This window comes from Dermacentor variabilis, chromosome 1 (genome assembly GCF_050947875.1).
Source record: "Dermacentor variabilis isolate Ectoservices chromosome 1, ASM5094787v1, whole genome shotgun sequence".
In the NCBI taxonomy this organism is placed as follows: Eukaryota; Metazoa; Arthropoda; class Arachnida; order Ixodida; family Ixodidae; genus Dermacentor; species Dermacentor variabilis.
The window spans coordinates 51,549,317-51,566,710 of NC_134568.1; the positions used below are offsets into that span (position 1 = coordinate 51,549,317).

The following is a 17,394-nucleotide window of genomic DNA, read 5'->3' on the forward strand; positions in this document are numbered from 1 at the left end:
CACCGCTCCCTTTTTTCGTGCAGGTGCTAGCACGTCGGCAGCAGGGTGTTTGCTGCGAGTCGCGCTTTTCACTCGCGAAGAACGCGCCATGTGGTTCCAGCTTAAGACAGCACAAACATTGCTAGGGACTTTGTCCCTTCAAAGTTTTACCCAAGTCTAATGACACCAACAAAAAATCTTTTTTTTTTAACACGATAGCATTAAGGGCCCTGTGTGACAAAAAATCCAGCATCTGTGTCGGCGGTGAGATTGTCTGTATGAGAAAATCCTCTCGAACTCCGCAGGCCCTCCAGGTGGCGCATAGGCGTTACTGAACTAATTAAACTTCTCAAAGTAAAATGCGTTAGAAAATTCGTAAAGTACAACTTACACACAACCTCCAGACATGATAGCATCATCAGCCTGGTTATGCCCACTGGAGGGCAAAGGCCTCTCCCATACTTCTCCAACTACCCCGGTCATGTACTAATTGTGGCCATGTTGTCCCCGCAAACTTCTTAACCTCATCCGCCCACCTAACTTTCTGCCGCCCCCTGCTATGCTTCCCTTCCCTTGGAATCCAGTCCGTAACCCTTAATGACCATTGGTTATCTTCCCTTCTCATTACATGTCCTGCCCATGCCCATTTCTTTTTCTCGATTTCAACTAAGATGTCATTAACTCGCGTTTGTTCCCTCACCCAATCTGCTCTCTTCTTATCCCTTAACGTTACACCTATCATTCTTCTTTCCATAGCTCGTTCGTTAGCTCGCTGCGTCTCCCTCAATTTAAGTAGAATGATCTGATAGCATCGGACTGTAATTTGAACATACGAGAAAATATTCTGTTACGCAGAAACTCAAACACAAACTCCTTTTCCAGCTGCCATTTGACGTCTGTTTTAGTAGGAGTGGTGCACCCTACTCCGTTTCTTGCAACACCATCCAGATTGTTCTCACCTCTGAGCATCCGCAACACCCACCATGGGAAACAAAAGAAAAGAGAACCAAAAAGCTTGCCTTCGTGCATAGCGTTCCCCGCCAGCATTTCCAGGAAAACATTACAGTTACATAAGCTGCAGTTGCCGGGAAGCTTGAGCAGTCGGGGATCTTTTAATGCTATCATGCTCCACTCTTAAAGGCGAAGCTTAAGTGTCCTCCAAATTTTTCTTCTTTTTTTTTTTTCTTATTGTGCTCGGGTTGATTCCAGCGTTAGAAGCACAAAAAGAGTACACAGGTCAAATTTGAGAGCATTTCCATATTGCAATTTAATTCTTGCAGTAGTTAATTACCTTCAGACACAAAATATTACTTGCCAACATGGCAAGACATTACAAATGCTTTCAGTATATAAAATATTTCGTCACTGAAAGATTCTATGCTGTAGTTATAGAAGGTGTACTTCTGATGCGAGCACCAAAAGAAAGCTTCTCTGTTAAATCGTACGAAAGCTTGCAATGCTTTTACCTTGGTTCAATAAACATTGTACCACATTCTAATTCTCTGAACAAGTAATGTTCTAACAGATGGAGCAAAGAACAATTGCAAGACAGCATGCACATAATAAGACACCATTTCTTAGCAAATGACAGGTAACTTACTAACATAATAAAAATGATAGGGACAATAAATCAAACCTAAATTGCCCTAATACAGCAACGGGCAACAGTCTGCGATTTCTGCCAGAAGAGAAAACTTCGTCCATCAGTACAACAACCATATTAACTTTCTTCACCCAATAGGCAATGCATTAGGTAATGCATTTTCCCCATTAGGCCCTAACAATAAACAGCTGCTTGTAACAGCAAGATGAATATGAATGACTTACTACAACGAAATCTAAAAATGACTTGGTAACTCGAGCAACTGCACCCATATCACAAGGATAATAATTGGTGTCTCACACCAAGCCTCGCTACAACCTCTTCGGACATGCAGAAGACTGGGTTCACAGGCTTGAGTCTCTCATCTCCTAGCAACGACAGACCCGCCAAGCCGAACAATGTATGGAATGGGTCCACCTGTCAAAAGTAACACCAGCAGTGCTTCAGTCCAACAATGCAGTACACAATTTTGTGCATACCTCAAAAGTTTGGGCTGCAGACAGGGCATCACAAGGAAGCCATATAACATACAGAAGTGAACATGCAGATACAGTCAACTTCTGTTAATTCGACTCTGACGGGACCGATGAAACCGACTTAATTATCCGGTGCACCGAATTAAACAAGTGCAGAAAAAGTGCTAAAACTCACCGCTGATTCATTTGAGAATATTTTACAGATTCTAACATGCCCACGAATCAACCGTGCACCCACTTTCTATGTGTTCAAAGTAGAAAACTAACATATAAATACTGGGAAGGCGATTTCGGTTTCGTATCCAATTGCATCGCACAGGTAATTTTCGGCAGAATTATCTTAAAAAAAAAAAAGGCACGCGTAAGAATCGGGCCAATACCGTAATCAAACATTGTGAGCTATGGTTATTGCTTGAAAATCTTGTTAGGGCAGACCAAAAATATATGTTTCTGACGAGAGATAGCGTGTGGTCAACGCATTCACTGTCCCCTAAGCTTCACCAAGACCGATGCTGCCCCTAAAGGGGTCACTATAGGGGTCACTAAAGGGGTCACTATAGAGGTCATCATAGTGTTCAGGCACATACGTGCTGACTGGTCAAGTTCGAATTTTCCGGCGAAGGCCACTTTTAGAATTCAAATAATGAAAGTTTGGGTCCACAGAAGTGCATGGGCACCAGCCAGGACCTTCAGTCACAATCAAATTGAATGAACTGGAGTTGAATTACCGAAAGTCTACTGCATAAATTTTTGCTACCCCAGACAAAAGTTTCAGTTAAGGTCTGACAAAACCGGATGTCTTCAAATTTAATATGCAGCAAGAAACAATTTTTCTGTCACCGGGGGCATGACTCAAGACAGCAACCCTACTGGGCAAGAGTGGCTGCTTCCATGTGGACATTCCTCTATAATCACCACATAACTGCTCAGTTGAAACTATGAAATTCTGAGGCTGCAACACAGCACAAGAAGGGAAACTCAAAATGTCAGATTTTCACAGGAAAGAAATTGGCTGTGAAAATTCTTTTCTGAAAAACTTTTCTCTTTGTACTTTTTCCCATTGCTCCACTTTCTATGGTAATCTCATCCGCTGCATGGGCTCAACTGCAGTGCATTTATTGGACCAAGTTGCCGACAATGTGCTAGGGAGAATAATTCCCTGAACAACACTTGCTGACGTGCTGCCAAGCAGAACTTAATAGCGAGCTAGAAATAATTACCACTAGTAAACGAATGGTTTCCCAAGTGGAAAATATCTGGTTTATTCTTCTCATATAAACAGTGTCATCCTGTGCACAACTTGCTATTCCCTTTTTCAGCGTTGTTCTTCTCTGTCATGTTGTAAAACGAAAAGCAGAGTGGAACAAGACAAGCTTTCTTTCTGAAGGTAAAAAGCAAACAATACTAATGAAAGAAATGCAAAGCCATGCTTAGAATTGCCCTAAATAGTTTGTACAGCGCTCCAAAAATCAAATGCAGAGACATGAAGAAAGACAAATAGAAAAGGCGACACATGAACATTCGCATGCCAATGTTTTCTCAGTTGTCCTTGTGTACTTGCACTATGATTGTTATCTGGATACGGTGTGTGGTTGCGCAGAGTGAAGCCCGTAAACATCCATCAAGTGGCGAGGAAATGAAGACAGAATTCAATTGCAAGTCAAATGCAATGTAAAATGCGCAAGAGAAGGGCCAGAGCAGCAGCAACTTTGAATGCCAACACAACAGGTGTGAGGGTGTAGCAGTGATGCCCAACCACAATGTGAGCACAAAGGTTGCATCGCACAGACTGCTTCCTGGACACAATTGTGCAGAAGCAGTGCACCTAAGAATGTACAGATTTCCTTTTTTTTTTTTGTGTGTGTGTGTGTGTGTGTGTGTGTGTGTGTGTGTGTGTGTGTGTGTGTGTGTGTGTGTGTGTGTGTGTGTGTGTGTGTGTGTGTGTGTGTGTGTGTGTGTGTGTGTGTGTGTGTGTGTGTGTGTGTGTGTGTGTGTGTGTGTGTGTGTGTGTGTGTGTGTGTGTGTGTGTGTGTGTGTGTGTGTGTGTGTGTGTGTGTGTGTGTGTGTGTGTGTGTGTGTGTGTGTGTGTGTGTGTGTGTGTGTGTGTGTGTGTGTGTGTGTGTGTGTGTGTGTGTGTGTGTGTGTGTGTGTGTGTGTGTGTGTGTGTGTGTGTGTGTGTGTGTGTGTGTGTGTGTGTGTGTGTGTGTGTGTGTGTGTGTGTGTGTGTGTGTGTGTGTGTGTGTGTGTGTGTGTGTGTGTGTGTGTGTGTGTGTGTGTGTGTGTGTGTGTGTGTGTGTGTGTGTGTGTGTGTGTGTGTGTGTGTGTGTGTGTGTGTGTGTGTGTGTGTGTGTGTGTGTGTGTGTGTGTCCTTTTACAGCTTGTAGAATTTACAGCTGGGATGATATGCTGGGGTACCTGTCCATGTCCATGCTTGGTAAACAATGTAAAGATAACTTAGGTGAGGCCAGTGCAACCATGAAATGCACCATCCATGTAGCCCAGTGAAGGCATCTAAATGTGGCAACATGTGTGACCAAGTGGAGGAAGAGTTATTGCAGCAAAGAATATGCTTAACTGTTACATTAAGCATTTACTAAACAGAAGTGAAAGTTGAGGTAAATGTTCATACTGCCTTGCATAACTATTACAGCGAATTAAAAAACAAAATTTCTCAGGAAATTCTCACGTCCACTGCAGCCAATGCATGCTTACTGTAATGAGCACAACGGTACCTTCTCTATGCTTAACTCCCAAAAATGGGTGTCAATCCTGCAATAAATTGATACTGTTCACATGCTCGAATATACTTAGGTAACATAATTACAGTGCATGCATTCTCTGCTTCTTTTGTTTATCCTGCACCAAAGAGTTCCAAAATACTGACCTTTCTTGGTCAAAGCTCAATTTTTATGGAGAAATTTGGTGCTCTTTCCCACATATTTTTTAGCCCAAACATCCAAACCCCATCTATAACTCTTGCCATACACTATGAAATTGGTTGAAGCTCAATTCTCAACAAAATTAAGTTAGCCAAAGTAAGTTCTACAGAAATCTATAGGGTGGAGGAAGTTTCATGAAATGGAAAAGAGACATCCACCTGAAAGCAGCACGGAGCCCTACAAAGAAACTCATAAAAGTTCCTCACTGCAAGATCTTGGCAGTTTAGAAAAAATTCAACAAAACTGAGTGGATGACCAGTCTTCCTTTCCACAAAATTCGGTTAAAGAGAAAGAAGATGAATGGTGATAAGCAGTTGCATACAAGTGCAGTGCAATGGCTTCAGAACATGTTATAATGAGTGCACTGCATTTATGTGTTCTGATCAAATGTGTGAGTGAACAGAAGCCGGGCATAAGCAGTTCATGAGGTTATGCTTCAGCATTTGGTAACAAAGAAGATCAGTGGCAACAAGTTGATAAGTGGAACACATCAGTTGCATACAAGTGTGCTACCATGGCTTCAGAACTTGTTGAGATCACTTGCGAGTGCAGAGAAGCCAGGCATGAGAAATTCAAAAGGTTAGGCTTTGGTGTGTCAGCAGCAGAGATCTCAAAGACAAACAGCTGTGACAATCCTGACACGCTACATAAAGCAACACAACGGCTTTCAGCGCCAATGCTTAAATCCCACGAGTACCTACATCTTTTTTTTAAATTTATTTTAGTATCAATATAGTGTTTTAACAGAGAACAAAATTCAGGTGTCACGTGCATTGTGCATATGCCTTGGAGTAACTGAACTTTGTGCACCTTATTACCAAAAGCAGTGCAAAAGATTGTAGCAAACCTAGCATCGCATCCTTCTAAAGACACTGGCATGTTAAAAAATGGAAACAATTACAACTACTCACCATGTCTCCCGGTCGGTCTCCAAAGCCACCAGTTTCTTCATCCTGAGATGCAAGTATGAAGTTCTGAAGCTTTTCCTAGAAAATGTAGATTTGCATGTTAAAAGAAACTCGCTTTAACATTGCAAAGAAGACCAGCAAGCAATTTTCAAGTGTGCATGAAAAAAAAAGTGCTGATAGTGGGAAATATCTGCACTGTTGATTATGCCTGAAAATGCCTACCTTGTCTATCCAGTGCAGCCTGCCGATGATCTTCAGCGAGGCAAGCACCCACCATGAGTAGCACACATCTGGGAGCTTCTCAGGCCGACCTTAAACAGCACAAAAGAAGTAATAAATTCGGGTTCATTTTCATGTTTGCACTTTGAATTATTTATATTACAAAGGCTTGGTGAAAATGACACTGGGCTATTTAAATTAATAAAGAACCTACACAGCCTACATAGCAAGTGCCACTTATGGCTGCAGAAGGACTCCATAAAGAAAAAGGCACCTCAGGGGGTGCAAGCTGACAGCTGCACTTCGTACCTCAATTTATCGAATGTACTAGTTAATATAGCAGCTCAGTGTCATGTGCACTAAACTTCCTATACCATATTTTTACTGGTTTGTACAAACAGTACTAAGGAATTCTTGGGTGTAATGTGAGTGGGTTTGATTCATGTACGTATCCTGAATGAGTTTCACCAGAAAACCGAAATGCTAAAAACAGCCTTTTTCTACCTTCTTCAAGAGATTCTTAAAAAGGTATCCTGATCAAAAGAAGAAAATTGCATTAATCATACAAAACATTCTTAAATAGCAAGAACATGGAAACTCATGCATGCTGTAGGTGTCAGAAGTTTTGAACGACATAAAAAGTGCACAGTCAAATGCTTCTACAACGAAATGACCTGTATGACAATGAATTTTGTATGTTGAGGTCAAATTTCTATCTACCACCTCTACAGAGAAGACCTCTACAACGAATTCAACTGTACAATGAAGGAATACAGACGTTCCTGAGGGCTGATTTGTTGCTTTATAAGGAACGCATGCAGAGGCCTCGCCACATCCCTTCATAGCCGCCACAGGTCAGTGGTGCTAGGGAGCCTTCATAAACCCGAAGATTCCTTAGGCAGTACACATAAAAAGCACCGCCATGCGGAAAGTAGCTATAATACACAGTAACTATAATAGAGTTGTAATTCAGCAGCGTAGCTTTTGCTATTCAAATAATAGAGTCCCTCTCCCCACATCCCTCCCCGTCCCCCCCAACTTTCAACAGACGTGATGATCTGCTCGGAACTAAAAACATGATGACATTGTCGAGGCTATCAAGAATGGGATGGAGGTGAAAGTTGACGAATGCTGCAGTGGTGAAGAGCCTGCAGAATAACAATAAATTCTGACAAAGCTGTACATAAGTGCCATTTCCGGATTTCGCCACTGAGGATGTCGCCGACCTCATTACCTTCAGTCGATTTCAGTCACAAATTCCGTTGAACAATATGTGTAGGAGTTAGTGAACTCACAAAGTAGCTCTTGAATTCATGCTAAATAAGAATTTTCTTTTGCCCAACATGCTTAGCCTGCTCTATAGTGAGCTGTAGCATGCACAATACTTACAAGGAAGTTACCTGAATAATGAATTTTAGAGGTACCAAGACTTCGTTACAAAGGCTTTTGAGTCTACTATGGTGGAAGTAAGGAAATAAAGGCAAATGAGTGAAAGTGGGCTAAACTAGAAAAGAAACAGCAGAAATATGGGTTACCATTGAGACCTCCAGATGGAAGTTGCCTTTCACATAACCACCAACCAAGAAGGTCTGCATTAATATGGTGAAGCCGACCAAGTATGGACAGGGTTCCAAGGCAGCAATATATCTACATGCAAATAAAGATATTTACAGATGAAAATGTACTTTTTTTTAAAGCTACAAGCAATGCAAAATATAGAGCAGATACAGAATATCTTGGTTTTAAATGGCCCAGAGCATTCACTGTTGCTGTGCTAAATATTTGTAAATTTCAGACACACCTAGTGCGCCCAAATTTTTTCACAATTTTTATTTTGTACAGTCGAACCCACTTATAACAATATTCAAGTGCCACGAAAATTTCATTGTTATAACCGATAATTATTATAACCGGGTTGGATGAAAAAATCAAAATAGAGGGATGGCAGAGCTGTTTTGAGAAAACTATAATGGCGGGGAGGCCAGTGCCCCTCTCCACCACCATCCTCCACCCGGCTGCTGGTTGTGTTCCCTTGTTTAACTACTTCCTGGGCGCTCCGATCGGATGTAACAAGCCGCAGCTGTCAGCATTAAAGAATGGCATGCTATAACAACTTCAAAGAGGGGTCACGGGTGGCAAGTGATATGCAAGCACCACCGAGGCACCGCTTTGGTGGCCTCAAAAGGGGCCTTTTAAATATTGCGAGAAGGCTGCCGCATCAGCCTGTCAGCTTGCGAAATGCAGTAGAAATGCTGAGGTGAAGAAACGCTGAGGCGAGATCACCACAAGCATCTTGCCACGTACTTCTCCCTGACTTGCACGAGAAAACCCTATGTCCGTCAGCCTTGCATGCTTTACGCAAAGCCTGCCGACATCCTTTTCCAAGGCATCCAGGTGCTCCACTTAGTGCAGTGGAAGGTTCCTTGCAAAAACGAAGCCCTGGATGGACAGAATCATCTGCCACGCCTCCTGTGAGGACAACGCTGAGGCAGTCTGCCCTACAGCGTCATCGCTGCCGTCGCTGTCTGATGAAAGCACATTCGCGACGATAGCCTCATCGGGCCAACGTTACTAGACTAGCTTCAGTTTTCAAACTCGGCACCGTTGTGCGGAACCGCCACCCGCCCGCGCCTTCGTGGTGCTGCAGTCGCGCCCAGCTTCACTTTCTCACTAGCCGGCTAGGTGGGTGGGCCGGACTAAGCACACGGTGCAGCGTTGGTGTATTCTGTGGTTCGTTGTTGACGGCGAATTTCAGCAAGCATCATCCGCGAAAGTGTAGCCTTCGTCGAGCTTGTTAAGAATATCAGCAGACGATGCTGACGTGCTGCGTACCTGGCTGCACAGGCGGCTATCGGAATGATGTCGACAGTTCGGCGCGCCAATTTTTGTGCTCCCAGCAATGCGACGCTTCGCTTGGCGTGGAACAGAGCGATTCCTGGTGAAGACTAGGAACTCTCTGCAAAATCCACGGCACGCGCTCGTGCCACTGCTCCTGCGTTCGTCTTTCCAGCGTAGAAATTCACTTCTCTTCTGTCGTCGTAACGGGGAGGCCGCGTTTACGGGGGTATGCGCCATTGATTAAAGGAGTATGAGCCACTCATTGTCTTACCTAACGGACAGATTTATATTTTGAAGAAATTTAATTTCGGAGAATCACAAGTGGCAAATGGCGGGCGAATCTGCTAACCACGCCGCCGAGCTAACTCGAAACATCGAACACAAGCGACAACGGCAGACTGCGGGCATACCGTCAGTGACGTCGTTCTCTCCATCGCAGGCGATTGTGTGCGTAACCGCATAATTCAGAAATACTTTAATGAACCCTCGGCATTAACCCAGAGGCCACAGGGTTCAGCTTTGCTGGTTAACCATCTTCATGAAGTGAAAAAGCCAACGATTTTCTTTTTCTTTTTTTGTGGCTTGTGTGTTCAAAGACTGACCTCATCTTTCTTTTTGTAGCACTTCTTTGGCATGGTGAAAAGCTTCGGTGGGGATGAAGATCATCCTACAATCACGCACTTTGGCCAGATCTTCAGGCTCCTGAGCCTAAATTGCGCGAAATGTTAAGACGACAGGAAGAAACACACAACATTTAGAAACGCAGCTTCTGCGCTTCGCTGTATGCGTTTCTTCCTTTTGTACAGTTTACCCTTCTTAAAGTATGAACCAACTGGCCTGATAAATCTTATTGCTGTAGGTGGATACCGCTTTCTCATGGTATCACTAATTCAGACAAGGTAGAACGCCAGCGAGCGTGAAACACGCGCAAACTGCCCGTCCGCACGAGCTCAAAGCTGCGGCGAGGTGTGTGCAGTGGAGCTCGATGGGACGGCGCTGCCATAAGCGCGCGGGCAGAGTTTTACAACTGAAGCTAGTCTAGTAATGTTGCATCGGGCAGCCTGCCCTACTGCGTCATTGCTGCTGTCGTTATCTGATGCCAGCATGTTCGCGATGAATGCGTCCTCGGTTAGAAGCACATAGTTTCAAAATTTGTAGCCATGCGCTTTCTTTTCACCGGCAACGTCGTGCATTGGCAATGATCAGCAGGCGGGTCAGCCATCTTCCGTTTCAGTGGCAAGAAACCACGTGGCCAGGAACAATTTCGACGCAAACAATGAAGATGAACGTGAGCGATCAAGATGTTTGAAGAACAGTGCTGAATGAGGAGCCAGGGAGCAACATGTGAGCAATCGGCAAGCAACGCAGTTGGCGTGCTCCATTCGTGTTTCGGAGGGTGGGGCGGCGTAGAACTGTGAGCGCAGCCGAGCTGTGAGTGCAGCCCACTCGTGTTTGGAGGGGTGGAAGGGCGACAGGAGAGACGCACGCGGAGATGTCTAGAAAATGAGCGCGTGGCAGCTGTTGAAGCAGTGGCCTATCGTGAAGCGGATCGAATTTCTCGTTTTCCTTTTTTCTTTTCAAGGATTTCGCATTTCACTACCTCTAGGCCTGGGCACCCAGCAGTCAGACTTCATCTTCATCGTTATAACTGATAATGCGGCATTGGGGCATTGTAGTAAGCGGGTTATTTCACCATGGAAAATGTACACAAGTTGATGATGCAGCAGCTTCTCATTGTCATAACTGATATAGTGTTAAAACCGGTATCGTTATAAGCAGATTCAACTGTAGTAGCTAAGACCCTCCTCTCCTTACCATCCGAACTAAAGCTTATACGTAATATAAATGAAAGTATCATAAAACCCAACTCTCCACACTGTGCTCCTGGCAGCCTCTTCCATTCGTGGATAAGTCATATTGGTCCTCATGGTGTTAACTGTTTTCCTGTTGTCCATCATGGGAATGGATTCGAAATGTGGGCAAGTTCTATTTCATAGCTTTAAATGGTTTCAGTCAGGCTGAAACGTTAACTTGACCTTCTGTCACCCATCGCATTAATGGCACGTGAATCTGAGAAAATACCACCTCATGGCATCAACTGAGACAATTAAGGCTGAATGGTAAGTCAACCATCACAGAAATGTATTGTGAACCTCAGCAAGTTCCACCTCATGGTGTCAATCAGGACAATTCACGCTGAAACAATGGCCGTTGTTCTCACACACGAAAAAGAGTACAAACAGAGCAAGTTTCAATTTGTGGTGCCGATTGGGCTAATTTAGGCTGTTACAAGCACTACTATGCAAACAGCTCCATCTACCTTAGCACTTTCTCTGGCTCCTGGCTTGACGCGCAAGAACTGCCTTGACAAAGTGAAGACCACACTTCAAAACAAGTTACTTACAGTGTTAGCAATTCAAATGTGATAATCAGACCACAGAGCGGCCAGTGCTTTCTGCACCACCGGTAAGCGCTGGGTGATCGTTGTCGATACCATGTGGACTGGGTGAGGTGGGTTTTCGCTGCAGGAGTCAGGAGACAATGAGGAAGGCAGGCATTGTGAAGATGAAATCGAGAAGAAATGTATTTGCACTATTTGTACAAAGTGGTGACTCGATCAGAGTCCCAAGCAGTTTTGGTTAACTCGGGGGCCAGGACAACCTTAAGTAACTTCCAGAGTATAGCCAATACAACTGGCAGAGAGTTCCATTGTTAAGGAAAGCGGAGAGGTCTCGACCGAAAAGATTGTTTACTCCCCATGGTTTCTCGGTTGTCGAAGTCTGCTGTGGGTTCACCCATGCAAATGCCAGTGCCCTAGATGTTCGCTGCAGACTTTTGGTCCTCTTGGCGATTTGTAATATCAATGGTCTTCTAGCCTTCGTTGCTTGCTTTGTTGCCTGGGTCAGCTTAGGGAGTGACAGATGCCGAAGTGGTGATGTCTTCTCGGAAAGGAGGGCAATTAGCTCGGCAAAAGCAGGTGAGCTAGAATGTTGCCCGGACTTACAACGCTGAATTTCAGTCTAATCATAACACTGGCGGGTAAAATGCAGTCCCAATGTGTCACAAAGGACCTCGATTTTATCGTATACCATAATGCATCAACTTGGTGACCACAGCACCCACTGGTGGTGATGGGGACACCGGTGGGCAGCCATGGACTCGATTACCGCATTTGAATTGCTGAGCACAGTACCTAGAGCTGGAGTTACAATACGAGGGGGTACCGAGAAATAACCAGCATATTCACCTCATGCAATGATACTTCCCTGTTCCTTCAAGGCAACAGCACTAATCTCTAGCATAAGACCTTTCACATCAGTAACATAAGTGCCATAGGTTAAGATACAGTGAGTACATTATTCTGCTGAATTTAGTATAAGCATGCAAATCACATTTGGTAATTCTTGAATGGATTTCCAGAAGTGTAAGAGCAAATGCATTTTCCTGTCAACACTGAAACTGACTAGAGATAGTTGATACACGTAGACAAAGACAAAAGAACTCTTTTTGCTGGCTACACCCTATGAGTCATTTGTGTATTCCTAAGAAAGATCAATTTTAGGTAGAAAAAAGGCATTGTCGACTAACAGCAAGCAGGAAACCTGCAACCTTGAAAAATAAATTCTACAGAAATTCTTATCTACGACTACATTTTGCTCCCAGATGGCATTTTGAAAGGTTATGACAGTATAAAGGTGAAGCAAGTACATATTGTCAGTTTCATTTCCTAATAGCCAGTTTCATACTTGCACAAGCAAGATTTTTTCACACAACAGAGTCCATTTGCTTCCAGTGAAATGTGACTACCACATGACCAGGTATTGAATGCTATAATGGCATTTTGTGTATATGCTTACTGCTGCACCACAAAAGTGTTTTAAAGTGTAATCATGGAATGTGTTCATAAATGTGCATCTTGACATAGTTTACCTGGCCTGAATGTGTTTCTGAGCCTGGCCTGCAGCCAAAACCACCGTCGAAGTTCATGCAGGACACCACAAATTCAACTGCCTTTTCTATGTTGATAGCATGTAGCTTGTTCTGCACAGGAAGATGCCAAAACTTGAGAACAACACACACAGACAACTGGGTTGGGTATTCTCACGACAAAACCATATGAACACAATATGACTGTCACAAACTGTGCGAGCAAAAGACTTTTCTGCTCAGTGACTTTAGCTGGAAGAAGATTGTAATGATATATTCCTTTTCACTCAATTATTATACAGACTTGACAATACAGGCATGCCTACAAGTGCTATGTACTAAGTTTGCAGCTGGAATATTTAAATAAATGTCTGTTGACACCAACAAAAAAATTTCTGATTTCAAACACCACACCAATAGTAAAAAGGAGATGCTGCATGAGCATGAAAGCATTTTGATGCCAAACTTCTGCACAGTTGCTTGAGAAAAACTGACAATATTTTCACGCTCACAATAAAAGAGCTTCAACTGAGCTTACATAAAAAATGTTATAATAAATGAAAATAATTATAAAATTTTAGTATCAGTTAGGCGAGTGTTATTTGTACTGATTTTGCCAGTACCTCTGTTGTCTCAACTACAATGGGCACAACTGCTTCTGCAACCTGTGCTGTTCTTTTCTCTTTATTTAAAGAAAATCTGCCTTACAATCAAGGGAAATGTGTCATGTATGCTGCACTTTGTCATATCCGCAACCTTCTCAAGGCATGGGGAAAATATGCACGTGGCAACTGCTTCGTGACAAATGTCAAAGCCTGTTGCAACAATAGCAATGGGCGGACTTGGTAACTGCCAGGCTAATACAACAACTGTTGATGCTTTACATCCCAAAAATTGCACAGTGGACTATGAGATGCCATAGTGGTTGGGCTCCAGATTAACTCTGACCACCTGGAGCTCTATAATATGCATTTAAATCTAAGCCCATCACTGTTCTTGCATTCCATTTCCATTGGAATGTGGCAGATGAAGCCAGAAACTGAATTTATTAGCGCGTGCTCAGAAGCAAAATTCTACAGAATGCAGCTGGCAGATAAACAGTGGACTAAAGATGAACAGCTAAGTAGCAGTGAGAGTCAAACGCAACGCTAACTGGAACATCGAACTCAACAGCACTACAACTTGCTGTACCCTGCAAAGGTCAATAGCTGCAAGGCTAGTTTACGAATACGAGCTATAAAAAAAATGCAAACATCAAGATATGCCACACCACATTGACAGCTGTGAACTTCTGAATTAGTGATGGCTCGTTCCAATTGTGTAAAATAATTGCCCAATGTTTACCAAGGGCACAAATGCACAAATAAAGTTGTAGAATCCTCAAACTTTTCAGACAAGGTTATAATTTATAACTTCAAATGAAACCTGTAAATGGAAGCCAAACTTTGTGCTCCATTCACATAGCATTTAAGTGGAGAATCATGTCATTCTGAGTAACACCAGGCAAGCGTAAATCCAAGAAGACGAGGCAGTGCTGCTTTACCTACAACTGTTCAGCAGCCACTAACAGACTATTTGCCATACCTAGAGATTTTCTGGGGATTCTCAATACATGTACTCCTTTACCTCTCTGGTAAATCTCTTTATGCTCATGGAGAGACACTGGCACTTGGTCTTAGTTAGCACTTAGCACTTAGTTACTAACAAACCAGATGTGTTTGAAAAAAGTAATTGTTCAGTCTGTGGCATCAACAATAACAGATGGCTACTTTGGGACAGTGCTACCTCACATAATTGTACTAGTCACAGCAGCAGCACTGTGGAGATACCCCAGACAACACTCGACGTCCTCAAATGGTACAAACGTCCCACAGTCTTTACAACATCCTCGGTACGTCCTCAGGACGACATTCACTGGTTCATCCTGAAAACATCCTGCAGGACTTTTTAAGGATGTCTGATTGCCCAAAGAACATCCACTACAAGACATTTTGAGGATATCTTGTTTTATGGTAGAAGAGACCCTGAAATTGAAATTTTTATGACTGTTTCGGTTGATGAATGAAAAATGAGGTGCTATACTTTATGTGACATCGTTACCACACCATGGAGCTTTATTTTGATTTTTTTTTGCACAGTTAAACTTTGATCAACTGCTCTTGATATCCCACCATTGTGTTTGATTGAAGCATTTTTTGCAACTTGTATTATTTTGAGTACCCGCGGGTGATACCAGTATTGGTTGGCAATGAAAGAGTGAACCAGTCAGGTATCCTGCGGTGTCAGCGACCAAGCCACCCCATTTACCTTCCTTGCTGGTACTGTCGTGGCTGGCACAATAGCACTCTTGATTTTAAAAGTCAAGCCAAGCCAGTGCAAGCCAAGTGCAGCATTGAAGAAAATATGGCAGCGGACAGCAGGTAAGTCTCGCTCGTGTTTTTCAGGGTGGCAGAAAGTGGAACACAAATTTGTACGGGGAAGGAATAGACGCATTATAGCATGTTTTCAGTTACAGAACAGCGTGGACAGAAACTTCATTAATTACACAGTGAATCAGATGGCTTCGTGTGACTTTGCTGCGGAGCTTTTTGTGTTGGATGGAACGGTTGCTGGAACTCATGGTGTCGTATCGCCGGTAGAATAAAATCACTAAAGCTGCTCGCCACAGGTTTGTGACATTTTGTGCCTGGTTGCAAAAGTGGACAGTTATAACGAGATGATTTCAGCGTTTCTATCCATCGCTTCTCCATGGTTCAACGCCACCGTAACATCACTACCAACCTCTCCGCCATCACAAACGCCTTTCCATGCTGTTCTTGCTGACAAGAGCGTTGTTGCAAACGTCCAAGCAGTACGACATTTTAGCAGTGGCCGGCGGCAAATATCCCGCTATGTCGGCCTTAAAGCCAGATATAGTTGTACTTAATTTTTGTCTAGATCATGTCGCAGCTATAGAAATATTATGTATTTGTTATGAAGAACAAAAACATTGAATGGATTGATTCTGCCATGAAGAGTAATATTCAATCACCAGAAGTTGCTTTGGTGCTTCATGCAATGATGTGGTGCTCCAGTGCTTCCAAGTTGTGGCATAAACTCTTTCGTTTGCCATTTCTCTGTTTGAAACTAAGTTGTTTTTGACAATGTGCTGTTTATTATTTCTTTCAGTGTCTGATATGGCCCTCGCTCTTCAGTGTTTTCGTATGAAGACACTTCTTTCAACCTTACTTGTCAGTGTAGCATGCACCGTTATTAAGTATAATTAATAAAATGGCTTTGCGTACATCACTATGAGTCTACATATCCATTTCGTGTGGCCACATACTGAGGCCTTTGCAAAAGGGGTCAAAAGTATATTCAGTCAAGCAGTAAGTACATGCTGTAGTTTTAAGCCTGAATTTCTCAATGGATCGAAACCAGCTTACTTTAGTTAATAAAATCAAGTATTTTTACTGCGCGCAGCAAATGCCTAGGTCTTTAAGATCCTGAAGACCTAGCAAATGCCTAGGTCTCTAAGACTGAAAAGATCCTCGAATGCTCTTCTGAGGATGTACTGAGGCCGGACAAATAGACTTGATACGGATGTTTTGAGGCTCATATGGGGATGTCCTGAGGACGTCCAAACATACTCAATTGTATGTCCCGACAATGCCATTGTGTTGTCTGGAACAGCCCAAAACAAAAGACCTAGTGCACTTACCAGAAGTGCTAGACATGCTACAGCACAGAAAGAAAACCTAGTGTCAACTTCACCTGAAATAAAAACATAAAGAACAGGCCAAATGTGAGCCACAAGATGTAGACACACTTTAGTGACAAAACAATCAATTGAAAACTGGTGCAAACGGAACAGCACATTTACACTGATACTTGGGGGCAGCAGAAATGAATGGGAAAAGACCAGACAACACTGTGCTCATGTTGTCTGGCCTTGTCCTGTTTTTTAAAGCTGCTCCCAAGTATCAATGTATGTACCAACAAGCTCAGTTTAGTTTACAACCCTTCTGCAGAACATACACAATCTAATCCAGTGTGTTTCACGTGACAGTAAAATGCCTCTAAAGGAAACCGCACTTAATCTAGAGAGAAAATTGCAATACTGTTTACTGCCGGCATATTGATGTTCCTCAAATTATTCTAGATGTTAATTGGTCATATTGCTATTGATTGATCAACCATTTGTTATATAAACTGGGTGGCTTTATTACGTGCAATCAAATGCCATTTACTAAATAGTACAATAGACTACATTAATTCGACTCTGGTTGATTAAATTTTTCGGTTAATTCGATCCCGGCCGAAGGTCCCATCCAGCACCCATGCATTTCTATGGGCCCAAACTTTCGTTATTTCGGTCAAAAAATTGGCCTTTGCCGGATAATGCCAACTTTACCAGTCAGCACGCATGCACTTAACCACTATGGTGACAGGGCCCCCACAGCGACCCCTTTAGTGGCAGTGTCTGTCTTGGCAGAGCTTAGGGAACAGTGAATGCATTGAGCACA

At 43.1% G+C, this 17,394-nt stretch overlaps 1 protein-coding gene across 1 annotated transcript; it reads right to left on the reverse strand.

The window, feature by feature from the left end:
* Window positions 1-1,227: 1,227 nt before the first annotated feature.
* On the reverse strand, window positions 1,228-16,660 carry LOC142577864 (geranylgeranyl transferase type-2 subunit beta-like). The gene is made up of 6 exons (XM_075687299.1): window positions 16,590-16,660; window positions 12,893-13,003; window positions 7,660-7,771; window positions 6,128-6,216; window positions 5,909-5,983; window positions 1,228-1,999 (listed from the first exon to the last, which is right to left on the reverse strand). Exons 2-6 carry the CDS (start codon window positions 12,947-12,949, stop codon window positions 1,856-1,858), a joined length of 477 nt encoding a protein of 158 aa, XP_075543414.1. The 5' UTR covers window positions 12,950-13,003; window positions 16,590-16,660; the 3' UTR covers window positions 1,228-1,855.
* Window positions 16,661-17,394: the final 734 nt, after the last annotated feature.